The 20,700-nt window shown below is 40.6% G+C and overlaps 2 protein-coding genes and 1 long non-coding RNA gene across 5 annotated transcripts in view; 2 read left to right on the forward strand and 1 right to left on the reverse strand.

Moving 5' to 3' along the window:
• The window catches only part of LOC147319752 (uncharacterized), a 39,958-nt gene extending 32,440 nt beyond the window's left edge, over positions 1–7,518 (forward strand). The window contains exons 13-22 of one of the 3 annotated variants that reach the window (XM_086312514.1): positions 97–370; positions 747–796; positions 883–956; positions 1,133–1,347; positions 1,460–1,713; positions 1,990–2,118; positions 3,000–3,129; positions 3,330–3,359; positions 3,731–3,772; positions 6,386–7,518. In XM_086312514.1, the coding sequence (XP_086168640.1) occupies positions 97–370; positions 747–796; positions 883–956; positions 1,133–1,347; positions 1,460–1,713; positions 1,990–2,118; positions 3,000–3,129; positions 3,330–3,359; positions 3,731–3,772; positions 6,386–6,645 (1,458 nt within the window). In that variant the 3' untranslated portion in view covers positions 6,646–7,518. The remainder of the gene's footprint in view (positions 1–96; positions 371–746; positions 797–882; positions 957–1,132; positions 1,348–1,459; positions 1,714–1,989; positions 2,119–2,999; positions 3,130–3,329; positions 3,360–3,730; positions 3,773–6,385) is intronic. The other 2 variants (XM_086312513.1, XM_086312512.1) reach the window with 2 other exon arrangements.
• Positions 8–20,589, reverse strand: LOC147319753 (uncharacterized). The gene is made up of 5 exons (XR_015131579.1): positions 20,576–20,589; positions 6,036–6,095; positions 1,431–1,508; positions 1,270–1,339; positions 8–1,186 (listed from the first exon to the last, which is right to left on the reverse strand). It is a non-coding gene; the product is annotated as an uncharacterized LOC147319753 (long non-coding RNA).
• On the forward strand, positions 6,983–18,287 carry LOC147319754 (apoptosis-associated speck-like protein containing a CARD). Its single transcript, XM_086310122.1, has 4 exons — positions 6,983–7,032; positions 7,979–8,052; positions 15,126–15,158; positions 16,959–18,287. The coding sequence occupies exons 1-4, from the start codon at positions 6,983–6,985 to the stop codon at positions 17,189–17,191; spliced, it is 390 nt and encodes a 129-aa protein (XP_086166248.1). The 3' UTR covers positions 17,192–18,287.
• Positions 20,590–20,700: the final 111 nt, after the last annotated feature.

Here is a 20,700-nt window from a genome sequence, read left to right on the forward strand (position 1 = left end):
TCTACTACAGTTTCTCTGGAAATTAAATAAAAATAAATCTTTAAATCGTCCAACAGATATTTTACAGTAACTTAATACATTGTTTTGGTTTTACAGGAAAAAGAACAGGAAGCTGTCAGACAGATTCTCTTGGAAACACTGAATGAATTTAGTCAAACAGATCTAAAGAAATTCAAGCAGTTGCTGCCGTTCACGTGCTTTAAGATGAGCCTGCCACAAATGGAGAGTTACCGGTGTCAAAACAGAACAGAAGACCTTGTGAATCTGATGGTGGATAAACTTGGTCATCAGTCTGTGGAGGTGACCATGGAGGTTTTAACAGACATGAACAGACCTGATCTGATGCTGAGGCTGTCAGAGAGCAGCTCAGGTGAGACCAAACAAATGTTTAATAAACAGATTTTCATAATTTACAATAAACTTGTTTAAACAACTTCTAATCAAACATTAAAAGAAACAGGAAACAACAGACGTACAAAAATAACTTTGCATAAATCATCAGAGCTGAATCCAACCTTTCTCTCTGTCTGTCTTGTTCTGACATCACTGGTGAGAATATTTGAATTCATCAGCTTTTGATCATCTTAGACGTCACTCAGCTGCACGTCCTGCTGAACATGTTGTTCTGATGTTGAAGCAGCACTGCACAGCATAAAGTGATCAAACAGCAAACATGTGGACAGTTAGAGGATGATTTTATATGTCAGCATAACATCATTCATTTGAATTCTTTGTGTCTCAACAAGGACGAAAAACTGAAAGAAGTTCAGAGCTTGAAGGTTGTCAGAGCCTGACGGTAATCCCTTCCATTCATCCATTTATTGCTAAAGTTTTTCTTTATAAACATGTGTACTTATTGACTAAAGAGACTGTCCTCTGCAGCAGGACTGCAGTGATTGGACTAATCTTGAACCTGAGGTGAACAGTACAGATGCAGACGAGGCTCCAACTTACAGGTAAATCAACTTCCTGAATGCTGCAGCACAGCAAACTGGAACTACAGGAAACAGTTCAGCTTTGGATTTATTCCCAGAGGAAATTCTTCATTTTGCATCCGATTCACACGACTACTCTCTGTGTTTCCATTCACTCTGTTGTTCCTTCATGAGTGTGTATTTAATTCCTGTTTCAGCCTTCAGTCTGCAGCAGGACACTTTGAATGCAGAGTCTCGGGCTTGCGCTGGGTCTGTAAGGGAAAGACCAGCTTTCAGTACCAGTTTAGATCTTGGGAGGGACACATGGAGAGGATGGAGAGCAGACAATACATGCCTGCAGGTCCTCTGATGGACGTCACAGTCACTGCTGGGAAGTTAAATGAAGTTCACCTGCCACACTGGATCTGCATCGGTAAGAGGACATGAAGGAAGACTTTCAGATGTTTGACATTTCTGACAGTGAGCGCACAAACTGTTATAAACTGTTCTTCTCACCATGTTTGTGTTGTTGTGTTCTCCTGCAGATGACATCCCTGACATATTGGACACGTTTGCAGTCCTTCACATAGATGACTGTGGAGATGTTGTGGAAAAAGTGTCTGAGGTCACACCAACACATGTCAAGTTAACTGAACCACATTTCTCTCTAATAGGGGCTCTGATACGTTTATTCTTTCCTTTGAAAATCAGCTGTTACACGTTGATGTACTATAAACCCAACACATCATTTCTTAAACTCCACGTCTATCCAATCCGACAGGATCCTGCTCTGGAACAGGTAACTGAAGAGATTCAATGTATTAGGATCAGTGCAGGCAAAGAAAGTCACAGTACGATTGCTTTTATATTTTATACTAGACACAAGGTGAAAAATATTATCTGGGCACACTGACCATTATTTTTAAATACGACATCATACTGACTGCAAACTCAATGATAAAAGTGTAATAAGTTAAAATGATCATTATCCTAAGAGTTCATCATGAATTTATTTTGCGATTTTAAATCCAAACTGAATCTTCAGCTGCTGATGACTGATATCATCTGATAACAGGGAATAGACAAGGAAGAATCCTCAGATGGATACAAAAGAATCAAAAAACCACACCCAGACAAGTACCTGCAACCTGAGCGTACTTTCAGCCTCAGAGCCGACATGGAAACAGCAGAAATTCAACCACAGGTACAGTTTGTAAAAAGCTCTGCTGAGGAGATCTAGCCCCTCATTGTATGTGTGGATAAACCTCTACTCAAACATTTCAGTCATGTCCGAAGCTTGTTTTTAAGAACGCTTTCTGCTGTTCTTACATTATTATGGTAAATGGCCTGCATTTGTATAGCGCTTTACTTAGTCCCTAAGGACCCCAAAGCGCTTTACACTACATTCAGTCATTCACACACACACACATTCACACACTGGCAATGGCAGCTACATTGTAGCCACAGCTGCCCTGGGGCGCACTGACAGAGGCGAGGCTGCCGGACACTGGCGCCACCGGGCCCTCTGACCACCACCAGTAGGCAAACATGGGGTTAGTATCTCGCCCAAGGATATTTGGCATGCAGTCAGGAGGCAGCCTGGGATCGAGCCACCGACCTTCTGATTAGTGGCTGACCTGCTCTGCCACCTGAGCTATTACCACGTTATCACCACAATCTTCAAACACTTTTAGAACCAAAGCATGTATTTTTAACCCACTAAACCATGAAAATTGTTTAGTGGGTTAAAAGCTGCACAAAATATGTATTTTACATACATCTATCCATGCTTTTTCTTCTACTTATCTGGGGCCGGGTCAGAAGGGCAGCAGTGTGATGAACAGTGATGAGCTTTCTGGAATATGAAATAACTGGATAGCTTCAGCAACACATCACGTACAGAGTCAGTGATGAATACAAATGTAAAAAGGACGAGCAGACAGATTGTAATTCACTCTGCACAGAAACAATATGGACGTGTTTGTTGAGCTGTTTGAAATATTGCAAACCTTTGAACATCACGTTTGAAATTACTCCGTGTGTGTGTGTTTTTTTTTTTTTTTTTTTTTACACTTTTCCCCACAGGAGTTAACCTTCAGATATAACAGGATAAACTTCTATGAAGTGTTCATTGAGAATCCAGACAGAAAACTCAGGCTTACACTCCTGCACTCAAATAATGATGAACCAGTCTGGACATGTGATGTTCATCAAGGTTAGTTATTCTGTTAAATAATACAATGTACACAAAGTGTAATGGAAAACTTTCATCCTTTTATTTGACGACTGCAAATTGAAGAGCAACAGCAATGTGAACGTGTTGTTTCTCTGCTATTTCATAATCTTTGGTCCCTGAATGCAGCACATCAAACAACAATATCAAACATTCATATTTTGATTTTCCTTTAATTCCAGATGACTATCCCATGTCTGGTTATGTTGAAGGTAAGAAAATACACTCAAAGAGTATTCAAACTAATTCTTTGCTTTCACTCACAACATAAAATGTGTTGCTGTAGCTTTAACTCGTAGAGTTAAGTCGAATGCTGTTTAACATAATAGTTTGTACTGTGTTGGTCCTGCTAAAACATTCCTGGCATCAGTGACTGTTCAGTTTAGAAGCTCGTCTGTAATGACAAACAGACTTTTCAGACACTGAGTGAATTAAACAGATCAGCAGTGAGTCATTTAAAACTAAGAAGAGTGAGTTAAGGGCAAATGTGTCTATATTAGACAATTTGATCTGTTTCTTTGTTTGTAATGAAAATTAATTAAATTGGTGCATTTGACACACAATTAAAAAAATGTCTTTACAGCTTCAGGAGCTTCAAGGGGAGCAACTGGTGTCAGTACTTCAGGTAATGGTAACATATATCAACTCTGCTGTCTTCTTATTAAAGGATTTTGTTGCAGTTGTTGACAAGAGGACCCAAGTGTAGACACTGCACAGTAAGCAGGCGCACTCAGAGAGCACAACTCCCCCTAAGAGCAAGGGCTGTACTAAAAGTTTGATGTTTATGATGTTTTTGTCACAACATGATGACATCAGCCTGTTTTTATTAAACATATCTACCTCAGCTGTTACTACAACATGCTGATGTCAGCATTGTTAATATGGAAATCTAGTCTAGTTTATTAACCTTTTTGTGTTAAAGAGCTCAAACGAAGAAAGTGTTGATGTTCCACAATGACTAATATGTTGCTTTAAATTTTTGAGATGATTAAATAGAAACTAAAGCTTTTTCCTATATCGTGGGACCCTGACCTGTGACCTTTGACCTTGAGATATTACATACTAAGATGGTGTATTTAATTATCTTCACCCATGTGATTGGAGCAGAATTGGCTGAAAACTTTGGCTTCTATAAGCTGTCAAAACTTTATGGCATCATTGTGAACTGAAAAAATACAAAGTGTGCTGTACATCCCTTACCATGCCCTCTCATATGACCTATTACTGGATATGTTGTTTTTTTATGTGATTATGGTTTTGACCTTGACCTTCATTGTTGGCGCCCAAGACCAAAGTTGACAATAAAGGTCCAGGTTAAAAGCTTAGTTAGCATATTGTTGTGAATTTTGACAATCCATAAAAAAAAACACGAGGGAAAACAAGGCAGGAGAACAAACACAAACTGCCACAGAGAGGGCAACGACACAAGGAGTAACTACTAAATAATCAAGGAACTAAACAGGGTAGAAACTAAAAACAGGATAACTAGGCACCATAGGACAGCGGTCCCCAACCCCCAGGCCTCGGACCGGTACCGGTCCGTGAGTCGTTTGGTACCGGGCCGCGAGAGTTGAGGCTCAGGTGTGAAATGTCTGGTTTTCAGGGTTTTTGTCGGTTTTCAGCGTTATTTTGTTATCGTTTTTATCGTTAACTCTGTTTTCCTGGGTCTTTTCACGTGTGTTATGAATAAAATTTCTTTTTTGGTACCGGTACTAGTTTTATTTTGTTGTATTTATCCGCGACACCTTAAAGGCCGGTCCGTGAAAATATTGTCGGGCATAAACCGGTCCGTGGCGCAAAAAAGGTTGGGGACCGCTGCCATAGAACACTAAGTGAACTTGAACACAAACCATAATACAAAATGACAAAAAACACAGGAAAACTCAAAATGCTGGGTCAAATGACCCAGGATCGTGACAGCTGATGCTGTTAGGTATCAGCTTGTGATAAGAAACAAAAATGGCACCATTTATTACAGAAAGGTTTTAGAAAAGAGCTCCATAGAACAGAAGTATGGTTTACTTGGAGAGGAAAGGATGCTGGTTTGATTCCAGTCAGAGGCACAAATCCCCCTTTGTGTTATGTCAGGAAGTGTAAAACTGCCAAATCAAACATCTGCAGTGACCCGTATGGCAGGGCGCAGTTGAACGTAGCTTATTCCAGATTTCAAAACATATTTTTCAACATTATTCTGAAATTGCATTGAAATGGTCTGAAACCAAATCTCAGACATGACGGCTACACCTGTTTAATCAGATGACACAGCTCATTATTAAACTCTGATGCATCAAACAATGACATCAAGCGTCCATATTCCAATTTTTCTTACATTAAACGTGTCATCCAGTTTCTGGCCACGTTGCAGGTTAGAGAATTACATATATTACATATATATAATAAGTATTTATGTTGTGTTAGAGCTGAGATGACCCCTTATACAGGAGATACTGGACTGGTTTAAAGGTTTGGGGTCTGTTTTACTGTAGAGTATTACCCTAGTAGTAATCACCAGAAATCAGTTTAAGCTGCTGGTGGGGAGACTCGCCTCCCTGTAACTGCCTTTGTATCTCTTTCTTGGCTCTTGACGGAGGCAGTCGCACTTTCTCTTTTTATCATTCACCATCCTCTGGTGAATAATAATCGAACAGGACCGCCTACCATGTGTTTCTCTTCAGGTTTAAATCGTTTGGATGTTTGGAGGCTGGCAGTGACGAAATAATAACTCGACTAAAATGCGTTAAAGCAAAAGTAACGAGCCGGTTTAGAAAATGTAAGAAGTAGAAAGTACAGATATTTGTTTATAAAGGCAGGGAGTAAAAGTAAAAAGTAGTGAGAAAAAGTAAGACTCGGGTAAAATACATTTGTATTTGTACTTCGTTACTTCTCACCTTTGTGCCCGAGGCCTTGAAACTGCCAAGCAGATGCACTCTCATGCAGCTCCTCATTTCCTGATAATAAAAGAGAAGACTGCAACATTAACTAGATACAATAATCTTTAAATGTCTGGATGAAAAAAAGGAAAGAGGTCATTTATGTTCTTTTTAAATAGTCGACCAAAAGGAACGAATGTGTTTTTAACATTTAATGAATTTTAATTATGAAATAAATGAATTTTTTAAAGCATTTTGTTATGAAAGCGGAGAATAAAGTGAATAAAAACTTCAGATGATAAACAACCCTTAATTTTTTTTTTTTTTTTTTTTTTTTTTTTTAAATTTCTTTCCTTTTCTTTCTCCAGGCAAGGACTTTGTGGACAAACACAGAGTCGAGCTGACCAAGAGAGTGAGCAACATCGCACCCATTTTGGATGAGCTCCTAGACAATGAAGTTATCGACCAAGAAACTTATACCAGAATTAGAGCTCTGTCTACCAATCAGGACAAGATGAGGGAGCTCTACAGTGGTCCCCTGCAAACTGCAGCCTGCAAAAAGATCTTCTATGACATCCTTTTGAAAAATGAGAAATTTCTCGTTAAAGAGCTCAGTGAAAAGGATTAAATGTGTTGAAAAAAAAACAGTTTTTAGACCAAATATAGATCTACCAATATCTACCAGAACATAACATGATTACATTACAAAGGTTTAGATGCCTTTTCTTTGTGGGGGTTTTATTTTACACTTACATTTTTGTAAAAACTGTTCTATGTGTTGCATTTGCTCAGTGGCTCCTTTAATTGATCCATTTTACAGGAAAAACTATGGATATTTGAAAGTTTTATATTAAAAAAATGTAAATGTTATATATGTTAAAAATGAATCAGCGATGTCATCAGCCATGTTTTTATCCAAACACGTTTCATCCCAAAACGTAACATATATGTGACAAATCGTCGCTATGTTGCTCGTTCCCAGGCGTGAGAGCGGGTTGAAATTGATAAATGTAAGGTGATGGTTAATGCTAGGGTTAGGGCCGCGAAGAGAATAAAAAGGGGAGTGCTTCAATTAAGAATCCTGAGCGTTCATAAGGACACAGAGGGGTACCTTTCGCATTACTATGAATCCTCGGGGCCGTGAAGCTGAATGAGTTTTATCCATAAATCATCCAAAGCCTCATTAATCTGTTTTTCAATGTCATCATCTTATTGTAACTTGAAACATAGTGACAAAGATTTACTGTCCTTAAAAAAAAACCAAAATTAAACTCATGTTTTTCTTGTTCATTTTGATGATTAATTAAAACGTTTTATAATTTAATCTTTGAAATAAAATCTTCATTTTTATCAAATGATTTATTCAAATAATAATGCAGTGCACATTATGGAGGGAAGGGGGAGGCAGAAAATCAGAATATTCATTCAAAAATATGATGGTAAAACACTGGGAACAATTTCTACACAAGATTTTAAATGATGTTTTGCATTTGTTGTCCAGATACGCGGACATCCCATTTTGGGTTGTCTCGACCACACTACTAAATTTTGCTCTACAAGGGCCTGATATCCACTTACGGGGACATTATACTGCCACTGTTCTATCGAAATCTAAAACGAATGTGCTCATATGTGAATATCAGGCCATTGTAGAGCAAAATTAGGTAAAAAGATAATTCTTTGTTTTCACATTCATCACGTCCCAATCAAGCGCTCGGGTCTTAGGAAGTTACAGGACTTTTTTCAAAGTGGCTAAACAAACACTTTCAACTCCTTAATCAACTTAATCTGTGAAGATTTGAGCATCAAACTTCACCCAAAGTACCTAAAAAACGAAACACTGAATGAATCACTCTGGCACAACATATGGTCTGAAATCATCTGCTTCTGGACTGCAGAGAAAACGTGAAAAAGGCGCGCGTAATGTTAAAAAAGAGGAAGTAGGGAAAAGCCGGCTGCAGGTCACAGACTTTACCGCGGAGGAGGCGCTTCGGTGGTTCTGGAGATCCTGAAACGAATCGACAGCAGCGCAGAGGTAAGAATCTGCGATTAGTTTCATATTTTAAACCCGACACAAACCGCTGCGCTAGCTCGGTGTCAGGGTTTGAAGACTGAGTGTTAGATTATTGTATCGTACGGAGCGAAACCTAATAATGAGCAACTACTGGAAGGACCGCTGACGTATCCGCACATCTGTACAACAAATAAAGTTTAAAACGGAAGCAAAACTGTTTAAAAAAAGTCTGTCTGAAGGGGGAACATTTTCTCAGCTATTCTCACAGTTGTAATCAGCACATTGGTTACTAGGGCAGCGTGCTGTTTTTATTAGCAATGTTTTATTAGCAATAGATCGAATAAAATAAAGAAAAGATAAGATAACCTAATCCTGAAATGAGCTTATCTATGTATGTCCAGTGGAGCCAAATATTAATAACCTAAAGAAGAGCCATGATTTAGTTGGTTTTAATGTTTTCTGGTGCATCAGCCCATCGTTTATTGTTTTCAACCAACTGGAAACAAATAAGGTGCACAGTTTTAAATCTGAGCAGCCCTTCATCCTGTGTGTTAGGTATTTTAGTACCACGGTTAGCATTTACAGAAGATTGTTTTATACAGAAAAGAGTTGCTCAATAAGGTCGATCTACTAGTTGTTTTTCTCTTTCTCTGTGACCCAAGAATTAATGTGTAGGACTCACAAGCTGGTACCCCAAGGTCGAAAATACCACAGAGATGAGACCACTTCCTTACTCCCATCCTCCCTTTTTCTTTATCTCCTGGAAAAGGCTCGTTAAAGGCTAGGTGGTTTGTTTCAGAATTCACTAATGAAAGAACTCTGTATTTTATGTCTAGGAGTGTATTTTGCTGGGATGATCATAAATTGTAGCTGAGCTGATAAACTACACACAGGATACTTCTTTGCTCACAAGGCAGGAAGACGTTTCCTTATTTGGTCTGTACCGGTTTGAACTGGGAAAGCTGACACACGAACCTTTTTTTTCATCTATATAAACTGCTGTGTATCAAATAAACCTTTGAGTTGATTTGGGAAGGCAACCTGAAGCAGTCTGTGTTTCCTTGTTCTCCCAAGCTGCTCCCGGCGCTGTAACTAACCCAGCTGAACGGCATACCTGAGTGTTACTTTAAATAATTAGGAATCTTAGAAGGAAAGGACAAAACTCTGCTTATCGCTCACGCCACGGAGGAAACCCGGGACGGCAATTTCCTTCAATTTTGGTGTCAGAAGTGGGATCCCTGACAGAAGGTAAATATGCGTCTTTCATATTTATATAAAGACCTATTATACCTCTCTCAGTGATTGATCCATAAAGAAACGGGATATGCTGACGAAGTTTCACTTAGTGATCCAGAGAGATACACTGACGACTTCCTCAGTCCCCGAATAAAGTAAATTAACCCTTGTGTGGTGTTGGTGGACACAGGAAGTTGCCTGTTGTCTTAAATACTTCTCGTTAAGTGAGAAGTTGCTCACCAAAGAGTGACACAGGAAGTTGCCTGTTGTCTTAAATACTTCTCGTTAAGTGAGAAGTTGCTCACCAAAGAGTGACACAGGGAGAAGTTGAACGGGTCTCACAGACCCGATTACCATACAAGGGTTAAAAGCAGTAAATTAAAAGCAGAAAGACACAGGAAGTTGCCTGTTGTTTTACGAGAAGTTGCTCGTTAAGCGAGAAGTTGCTCGCTAAGTGAGAGTTGCTCACACAAACAAAAAATTGCTAGCAATAAATTTAAAGTGACCTCAGCTGTGCCGCAGCGACAATACTAACATAAATCCTCCTAGCGTGTAAACCCCTCTGGAAATCACTGAACATGGGTCAGAATTATTCAAAGACCACAGACAGGTCCGATAAAAAATCTAAAGTACCTGTAAAACCAAAAATTAATAAAATACAAAATAAAGTCTCAAATAACGGCTCAGTATAACTCCCATTTCCGGTTACGTGTAACCTACGTCCGCGAATCGGTGAAGACGTCCATGATCACGTATCCAGAACATGCAGGAGTGCTTATGTGACTGACTTTGTTTACAACTTAAGAAGTTCAATGCATTCTAATTTATTTTCGGAGCCTTATCCCGAACGATTATCGCCAGAAAACAGGTCAGTAGAAATGTTGAATATCATTTGTGATAAGAAAAGTAGTCTGCTTAAAAAGTCCTGTAGAAAATATATGATAGAATGCCGCGACGTGATGCATCAAATGTTACCGCTATGGACAAAAGGAGGGTAAATAATGACAAAGTCGCCGATTTCTTTAAGAATCTAAAGAAATTCCTGCTAACAATGTCCAGAGACAAAATTGACTTAAATGCAGTAACTATGTGTAAACAGAAGCCTGATGAATCTATCCTAGTATTCATGAAACGCTTTATGCACTGTTGGACAAGCTAGAGGTGCAAATTTAGCTCAGTTTTCCAGCAGCCGCAGACACCCAAAGCAAAAATGAATTTGTGTATTTAATTTAACATAAAGGGTGAAATGTTTGCTGACACTGATAACAGCTTATGTTTTCTCTGCCCTATGTACCGACATGATGGAGAAGGAACATCCTCTGTGTCAGCTGGACCCTCAGCAGAGAATGAACTCAACATCCTTTTTGTCCGGTACTCTATGTCACACACTGTGCCAAAAAAAAAAAAAAAAAAACGTGTACAGACGCCACTACCAGGTAATCCCATGACTGGGAGCCACACTTTTGTTTCTCTCACACTGTTCAACAACATGATAACTGCTCACACAAGTGAAGGTCAAACAGTGATTTTGTTACATAACTCAGACATAGGTTACGAAATATGTCGTCACATAGATCTAACCTACCCTATCCACTGTACTATTTCTGCAGTTACATTGCCAGCTGAATACCAGAATATGACATTATGGTCAAAAAGTGAGAATGATATAGGATTTATTGACTGCATACCTTATCACGCACAGCTAAAAAACAAAAAGCGAGTATATGTCAGGCAATGTCCCCTTTCCACGGAAAAAGCCGCAGCTCTAGATGTCATCATAGGAGATTTATTGACTACAGGAGCAATAAAGCCCACACTCCTGTCAATCCTGTGCCAAAGCCTAACAAACCTGGCGTATGGCGTTTCATACAAGACTTAAGGCAAATTAATGCAGTCAACATTCCTCTGCCACCTCTCGTTTCAGATGTTCACAGCATATTGACATGCATTGCATACACATTTTACCGTGGTGGATTTATGCTCCGCTCCTTTTTTCATGAAGACACACAGCCGTTATTTGCATTCACACATAGAAATAAGCAGTACACTTGGACTCGTTTGCCCCAAGGCATGATGGACAGCTCTGCTGCTTTCTCAATGGTGCTTCACTCCTCCAGGGCTGCACCCTGATCCACATGTGGATGACCTCCTCCTCTGTGCTGAAAGTGAAAAACTATGTCAAACTGCTACACACATGCTTCTCCAGCACCTCCAAAAGACTGGCCACAAAGCATCTGCAAAGAAAATGCAGTACTGTCAGACTTCTGTTCAATATTTGGGATTCACACTGTCTCACGGAAAACGTTCCATGACTGCAGACAGGGTCAAAGCTGTGACCTCCGTCCCTCGTCCCACTACACAGAAGGACATGTTGTCCTTCCTGGGCATGGTGAACTATTGCAGACAGTGGATACCAGACTGTTCTTTTCATGACCACATTCTGCGTGAATGCTGCAAAAAAGACAAGCCTCCTCGAATACTGTGATCCACAGAAATGACTGTCTCTTTCAATGCATTAAAGGGAGTGCTGATCTCCGCCACTCAAAGGTGCTGCCTGAATTGTTCAGGAATGCCGGCCTGCCTGAGGGCAGTAGCAGCTTGCTCTATCATGATAAGGGACTGCGAGAAGCTCACACTCTCACATGACACTATTCTATACACCAATCACCAGGTCACGACCATTCTAGCAAACATAACTAAACAGCATATGCAAATCTCACTATAAAAGCGAGCAGCACACCTGATTCGCCAGCACATTTATTGATCCTATGCTGTGTTCTTCTGACCGACAGGATGGCTCAGACAGGCTTGACGTTCATGACTGCATGACACGTATACAGGAATCCACAGCACCACGTCCAGATTTAGAGCAAACACCTATCTCAAACTCAGCCACGGTTTATGTGGACGGGTCCTGTTCAAGGCCGAATGACAACTCATTTCTTTGTGGCTATTCAGTGGTAACAGTGCCTGACATCATACTAGAGGCTCACTCATTACCATTTCACTCAGCACAAAAAGCAGAGCTCATGGCTTTAATACGCGCCTGTGAGCTACATTTGGATAAGCATGTGACAATTTACGTAGACAGCCGCTATGCATTTGGCGTTGTGCATGACTTTGGCACATTGTGGAGACAGAGAGGATTTAGATCTGCTGATGGAAAATAAATTGCTAAATTGTGATTTTGTTCAAAGACTTTTTCAGGCTATACAGCTGCCATCGGCCGTTGCAGTTGTAAAAACGAAAGGACACAGTACAGCTGACACAGACGAAGCAACAGGTAATGCCTTAGCAGACGTGACAGCCAAGGCTGCAGCTGCATCACAGCTCCCACCTCCGCAGGAAGTATTATCTGTGCCCCTACAGCTGCCATTTGTTACACTCCCAGACTATTTAGGAACAAATGTTGATTTAAAATTCATACAAGAGCAAGCCTCTGCATGTGATTACACCTATTGGGAGAATAATGACTGTACCTTAGATGACAGAGATGGCTTATACAAAATCTTAAGGGTTTGATTGCCCTCCCATATTCCCTGATGCCAGTCCTTGCCCGACATTTTCACTGTGTGAGTCATGTCGGACAAAGAGGGGTAATAGGGGCAATAAAATCAAGATTTGTAATTGAGAAAACATCACATGCAGTAAAAAGCATATTAGCAACCTGTCTAACATGTGCGCGAACTAATGTAGGAAAACCAAAAGTAAAACATCAGCATTTACCACAACCAGATTTTCCATTTCATACATTACAAATTGATTTTACACATATGCCAGCACAAGGAAGCATCAAGTACTTACTGGTAATAGTGGATCAATTTAGTAAATGAGTAGAAGCTTATCCAACCTCAAAAGAAACTGCACAAGTAGTCTGTCAAAAGTTGAGCAATGAAATAATACCCAGATTCGGAATACCTCACCAGATTAACAGTGATAGAGGATCTTCATTCACATTAGAAGTAATTCAAAAGTGTGCTAAAACTTTAATGACCTGTGTCAAATTACTTCCTCAAGTCCTGTGTGAGATTAGAAGGACTCAATCTGCAGTAACCAAATTATCTCCATTTGAAATAAGACTATTTCCAACACCATGGTCAGCTTCCAGAGGGGCACCGCTAGTAGAAGGTGATGTATATTGCATTGTCCACTGATGTTCACAACCTGGTAGAAAAACTGAATAATAACTATCAGAAAGTTTGTCTCTCTCAGCTTTTCCCCTCCACAGTTCCACCAGTGGAGACAAGGAGATGCATGTTGGAGAAGTCACTAAACCCAAGGACACTCTGGGAGGCCGCGCGTGTTCCAGCCCCCAGACTGTACTGGCAGTGACGAAGAACCAGCATCCTCACAGACGGACAACCTCAGTGGATTCATGCCAGCAGGGTTAAGACCAGCCCAATCGGACCATCTCAGGCGTCGGATCAAGCAGACGACATCTCCGGCGAGCCAGCGCCCGGAACTAGAGCAAATAAACACACGGGTAGATGACATCTCAGGCGAGCCAGCGCCCGGATCCAGTGCACACACACAATCACTGATTAACACACAACGCCTGAAAGAACAACAACAAGGTACTCAAACATCCAGCAGGAACAGAAAGCCAAAAGTACCACATGATGTCTAACCTGATAAAGCCAGACTCATTCCATCCTGATAATGGAGAAAATGAAATGCCCATTGTCATCATACGACGCTTATTCTGTGTCTCTCGAACCTGGGACCAGGCCAGAAGACGACTGAAGAACTGTCTTTTTTATATATTTAGGTTATTAATCATATCTACTGCATTAACCTTAGGATTTTTATTTACTATTTCATATTGTAAAGTGCAACCCTGTTCACATTTCTGCAAGCCACATTTTCAATGATAACCCATATAGCTACCAGTACAGCCACTTCAATGTATTTGCAATTAGCACAAATTGATCCTGAGGATGTGCCAGATGTTACCAATGATGTTCCTGATGTGTATATTGAACATTAGGTTGTGAACTATTACATTTTATGATTTGCTTTTTATATTATGTTATTACATTTGTGATTTTTCCTTTCTATTTGAGTTATTATTTTTAAAAAATAATAAAAGAGGGGAACTGTTAGGTATTTTAGTACCACGGTTAGCATTTACAGAAGATTGTTTTATACAGAAAAGAGTTGCTCAATAAGGTCGATCTACTAGTTGTTTTTCTCTTTCTCTGTGACCCAAGAATTAATGTGTAGGACTCACAAGCTGGTACCCCAAGGTCGAAAATACCACAGAGATGAGACCACTTCCTTACTCCCATCCTCCCTTTTTCTTTATCTCCTGGAAAAGGCTCGTTAAAGGCTAGGTGGTTTGTTTCAGAATTCACTAATGAAAGAACTCTGTATTTTATGTCTAGGAGTGTATTTTGCTGGGATGATCATAAATTGTAGCTGAGCTGATAAACTACACACAGGATACTTCTTTGCTCACAAGGCAGGAAGACGTTTCCTTATTTGGTCTGTACCGGTTTGAACTGGGAAAGCTGACACACGAACCTTTTTTTTCATCTATATAAACTGCTGTGTATCAAATAAACCTTTGAGTTGATTTGGGAAGGCAACCTGAAGCAGTCTGTGTTTCCTTGTTCTCCCAAGCTGCTCCCGGCGCTGTAACTAACCCAGCTGAACGGCATACCTGAGTGTTACTTTAAATAATTAGGAATCTTAGAAGGAAAGGACAAAACTCTGCTTATCGCTCACGCCACGGAGGAAACCCGGGACGGCAATTTCCTTCACTGTGGACAGAAGGAAGTTGTTTATATTCTATCAGTGTAAAACATCATCATCATCATCAGTATTAATCAATAGTTTTTCCCCTCTGCTTGTTCCAGCTGCAGCATCTGGTGGATGTACAATGGCAGACGGTAGGTGCAGCATGAAGTCCTCTCCCTGTAACTGATCCTGACTCAAACTATAACTTAGCCTGAGGTCAAGAGTAATGAAAAAAAGATGTGTGCACTGTGAGGCACAGAAATGAAAACAAGTTATAGCGAGTTCCACAGTCGCTAGAGGCCGGGGATGAAGCCTGCCTATTTGCCTGACGCGCTGTCAACTTTACGCAATAATGCGAGAGGTGGAATTGTTTGCTTGTTTATTAAAGTGCTTTGAGAGTTTACAGAGTAATGTCATCGGCTCCTGATTCAGACTCTTACAACGTCACAGGCTCTAATATAACGAAGCGAAACATGTTGTGCAGCGGTCAACAAAAACTACGGCTACCCAGCCCTCCTCTCTGTCAAAATCAAAACCAGTGAATGACAGACTGACAACGCCCATCTATGTCACCGCTAGCACCCACGTGACTCCCATAACAACCAAACAAATAAAAACCCAGTGATCATCAGAATTCAATACATTCAATTATGGCTGCTACACAAGTCTTTGAGACTTTGGTGACGTGTGCTTTGTGGTGTTCCTGCAGTCTAAAAGAAGTATCATTTTAGCCAGCTCCTGATTTTAAAGATTATGCTCTCAGCTGTTTGGTCTCCAAAATCAATGAAATGCAGCCAGATGCTGCTCCTTTTCCATTTTTGCTTGTTTCTTCACTTTTCTGTGGTGCTCTGAGTACCTGGTCCGTAACACTGTTCGCCATCTTCCTTTATTCACATAACTGTCTGATCCTTATCTGTCCCTGCATGCCATTGGTCACACGGTGTGCCCATCAAAGCTGCTGGTTGCATGGATTCTCAGCAGGGCTGAGTGGTTGAGGCTGAAGAGTCGGCTTTTGTCATTTGCTACAAAGAATGAGCTCTTTGTGTCGGCTCGTTTGTGAATGACACATCACTAAACCCTAAGTTCGGCTGTGGTGCTGCAGCATGAGGACAGAAATCACTTAAAAATAAATCATAATAATTTCTCTTGTGAGCACAGGTGGCTTCTGTGTAAAGGTTATGATCAGCTGACCGACGCTGCTACTATTTGTGGATTTAGCCAACTGAACTCAGCAGGCTTATAAGCAGATGTTCCATGAGCTGTGATGGCTGATTTCCAATTCAATCAGTTCAATTTTATTTATATGGCACTGAATCAACGATTGCCTCAGTGTTCTTTAGTGTGAAGAATGAAGCTGCTGTTAAGGTGGAATTCAGTATCATTACCTTAAATTTAATTTGGTGTTTGCTGCCCTTGATGTAACCTTGACCATGAGCACCACAGTCTGTTCTGCACAATCCAAAAACAACAACTAAAGCAACCATTCCCAAAGTCAGGAGTGCTGCTGCTAAAAACCCAGGACAGGTCTGGGCTGAGACAAAAATCTGTGGGGGCTCATCATGATGGGTCTGTCTGTCTAAAAAACCTGGACCCCCCATGGCTGACAACCAAGATCACGTGAAGTACCCTCTGAAAGTCGGCTAAAAGATGTGAATGAAGCATCCAGCAGCGAGTGAAACCAGCTCACTAGATTCTCTGTAATAAAAGAGGAAACTGCAACATTAACTTAACTCTTGGAAATTCAGGAAACACAATAATGTTTCAATGTCTGGATGAAAAAAGTGAAAGACATCATTTATGTTCTATTTTTAACATTTAATTAATTTTAATTATGAAATAAGTGTGATTTTTTTAAAGCATTTTGTTATGAAAGCTGAGAATAAAGCTAATAAAATTTTCACATGATAAACAACCGTAAACTTTTATTGTCATTTCTTTCCTTTTTTCTCCAGGAAAGCATTTTGTGGACAAACACAGAGTCCAGCTGATCCAGAGAGTGAGCAACATCGCACCCATTTTGGATGAGCTCCAATACAAGGAAGTTATCGACCAAGAACAATATGACAAAATTAGAGCTCTGCCTACCTCTCAGGACAGGATGAGGGAGCTCTACAGTGGTCCCCTGAAAGCCAGTGCAGCCTGCAAAGACATCTTCTATGAAAGCCTTTTGGCCTTTTGTTTCTGATGTAAACATAAGAAATATCAGACTCTTTGTTTTATGCTTTAATATCATAGTGGGCGGATTTAAAACACTGGTTATAATTTGGACCTGGTGACATCATACAGGCTACGAACGTTTACTCTGTTGTTAATAATTATTCCAGGATAAATGCACTTAAAAAAATAAACTTTAACTTTTTATTTTATTTATTTTATATTTTGCTCTCCATAAAAATATATCCTGTCAAAATTATGCAAATTAGAAATATGAACATGCTGCCAAAAAACCCAGAAAAAATAAATGAAAGCAAACAAGGTTGGAGCCGCATGTAGACGAGCAAAGTGCGCCGACTTTGTTCAACATTACTCGGCAACAGGGAAAGTGAGGCAGGTTGCACTGGTGCATCTGTGACAGCTTCACTTGAAATGCCTCCACCGCATCATACATGCCATGTCCATGAACTGACAGGTTTCCTTGCTGAGCTCAAAAACTCTGAGAACTTTTATCCCAACTCAGCCAGCGGACCTCTGTATGATGAGGAATGTTAACAAACTCTGAATCTATTTCCCACATAAAAGACTGAAATTGACACTGATTTAAACCTTTAGCTCAGATCAAATTTACGGTCTGTGTTACGGTGATCATTACATGCTCCATTTTTAGGACTTTACCACACAGCCTTTCCTGGTGTGTGATGCAGTGATATGCTGTTAAATCACCGGTACAGTTCTCCTGCATCTTTACTAGATCCTACATCCTGCACAACACCAGCGCTCCATCTGTTGTCCCAGGGCAGTTTCATGTCGGTTACACTTTGAAATACCTTTTCAAACATGTCTTTTCCTGTCGTTGTCCCGTGCATTGATTTAATGTTCAATATTTACACTCCACGGATGAAGATGGTCAGCTGTGCAATGTCCATCATGTCTGTACTTTCATCCACAGCAAGAGAGTATGCAATGAAGGTTTTGCTTCTTTCACACAACTGTGTTCTTAAATCAGTGGGCATCTCACCAACCCGATCAGCAATCGTATTTCTGCTCAGGCTCACATTTGCCAAGATCTGCGTTTTGTCTGGACACAAGACGTCGCACAGCTTCATCATGCAGCTCTTCAGAAACTCTCCCTCGGTAAATGGCCGAGCTGATTTGGCTCCTCTGCTACAATAGAACTTGCTTTCACAACAGCTTCAGTTTGTGGCTTTGCTCTGGTGACAAACGTCTGCTGAATTGGTAAATGGCCTGTATTTGTATAGCGCTTTACTAGTCCCTGAGGACCCCATATCGCCGGGGCATGCATAACAATAATAATAAATCTATATAAAATGATCTTGCGGGCCATAAAATGTTATTCCACAACTTAGACATCCACATTACTCACACATAGGGCTGTGGGGGTGGACACACTATACAGCGTCCACCCTCACCTCTGGCGCCACCTCTGAATTTTAAATGCATGTAAACATTGAGGGTTCTCAAGAGGGGCCGTGCTGACACTCGCTGCTCTCTGGCAGGAAGCCATGCCCTGCCATGTTTAAAAAGCACTTTAGAACAGGACACAGCAACACTACACATGAGCGGGTGGAGGGAGGTTCGGGGTCTTCGTACACCTCTGGTGGGCCTGGGGCTCTGGTAACAGGTTTGAACGTAGGAGCATTAGGATTTAAAACGCCCAAACGCCCCTGCTCTCGTTCTAAATACGAATTCATTCCATCAGATTTACCATTAACCGCACTTGAGACTCGGGACATTTCAGAAACTTTTAAAACATTCACCTCTGCTGCTGAAGCTGCTATTTCAGTTTCTAAGTCAAGCAGCTCCTTTCTTTTCTTAAGCTGTATTTCTTGTTCTTCCAAAGCATGCTTTTCTTTCAACAACCTCTGTCGAACAAGAAGGGCAGCCATGTCAGCTTCTGCCATTATGCGTGCTGACAAGGCAGATGAAACCATTGAGCCACAGTGATGATTTACTTTTCCTACAACTTCTGCTTGCAACATTAGAGACGCTATCACTTGGATTAACATCATCTATCGCAGCACCTTTACCAACATTCCCGGTGTGCCTAGAAGCACCAGAACCATTTCCAGCAGGTAATACATCAGAAGACTCAACACCAGGTGGATTTAAATGTGGCAAATCAAGCTCAGACACCTGATTTTTACTCTGAGGGTTTCCCTTTGCATCACGAAGCCATTTCTTTATCTCTTCCACAAACTCAGTATTATGTGCTTTCACACTTATAAACCAAGCAGTTTGTTTCTCTTGCTCTTCTTGAGGAAGCAAAGGAAGCAAGGTTTCATGCAGACGAGTTGCCTCATTAAGCAACACAGACAAATTCTCTAACTGAGCCTGAACAGTGGAAACATTATCCTCAGATTGCTTTAACTCTTTAATAATTTTTACGACCTTTTTAATTTTATTAATCTTAGTGTGACGTTCTGTTTGCAGCCTTTCAATCTGATTCTCCAAAGCCTTAGCAGTCGATTTCGGCTGTCTTTTCTTTCCATCCACATCACCACATTGTATTAATTGGTGTGTCTCCATTTTTCTTCAAAACATTACAAAATCCAAACGCTGAACTGCACCTATGCCACACAGCCTCATCCCAACACATCAACTTGATGACATTCCCTTCAATCAACCTTGGACACACACAATTAACAGGAGCAATATCCCCCTCTATCTGCCTATTAAACCTAACTCACTCAACCTAGTCTTCTGTACATACTAGCGGTGGGTATTTATGTACCTCCATACCGTCAGCTGTGAGGAAGACAAACTGTCTTAAACACAAACTGCGGCGGTACTCCCAAGCCAATGGCTTCAGCCGCCTGATGCACAATAACTAGAAAGCAAATCAGTACAACGCCTTGTGCAGCTGTACTGCTGAAACCTAACAGGGGAATAAGACTCCTGAAAGAAATCTGTATTGTGTAGCCAAAGGCTTAATCTAAAAGCTGCGTGGACAAAGGCAACAGCAAACCATAAGACTCTCACCAATAAAACTCATCTATATATAAACAATCCAATAAAACCTATAAACTTTCCTGTTGACAATTTGTTGTGGCTTTTCCAACTATGGCCGTGGCAGGCTAAACATGAGGATACAGATGACGCGCAACAATAAAAGCATAAAATACACTTCTGTACCATTTGCTTCTTTTATTCCACATGCAGCTGTCCAATATACAAATCAGCACGTGGGATTAACTATTAAACAAATGCACAGACTGCACAAACAAATAACTGCTACTCACAAAGAACTGCACTAACTACTATACCAAACTACAACTTGGCCTATGGCATCAATTAGTGCATAAATATACATAAACCATCAAGTTCCAGTTAAAATACATCAAAATCATTCAAGCTGCGGTCAACAGAAAGTTTTGCCTCATGCTCACCTTACCTTTCTGCTCATCAACATCAGGTGCTGTAAACAGGTGAGTGCAACCACATTTATCATCTACCACACCCATGAAACACGCCCCACACGCCTGTGCACCAATACAGTGAGTCCATTTAAACCAACCC

Source organism: Aulonocara sp. 'chitande type north' Nkhata Bay, linkage group LG11 (assembly GCF_057382095.1).
Source record: "Aulonocara sp. 'chitande type north' Nkhata Bay isolate Kocher_YH1m ecotype deep benthic linkage group LG11, A_spYH_male_GT1.1, whole genome shotgun sequence".
NCBI lineage: Eukaryota > Metazoa > Chordata > Actinopteri > Cichliformes > Cichlidae > Aulonocara > Aulonocara sp. 'chitande type north' Nkhata Bay.

Excerpts from the sequence above, each read along its gene's own strand:
- LOC147319754 (XM_086310122.1), top strand. The coding sequence starts at position 6,983 with ATGTTGCTCGTTCCCAGGCGTGAGAGCGGGTTGAAATTGATAAATGTA. Across the intron at positions 7,033-7,978 it reads TTGAAATTGATAAATGTAAG|GTCACAGACTTTACCGCGGA; the intron begins GTGATGGTTAAT and ends AGCCGGCTGCAG. Across the intron at positions 8,053-15,125 it reads GAATCGACAGCAGCGCAGAG|CTGCAGCATCTGGTGGATGT; the intron begins GTAAGAATCTGC and ends TGCTTGTTCCAG.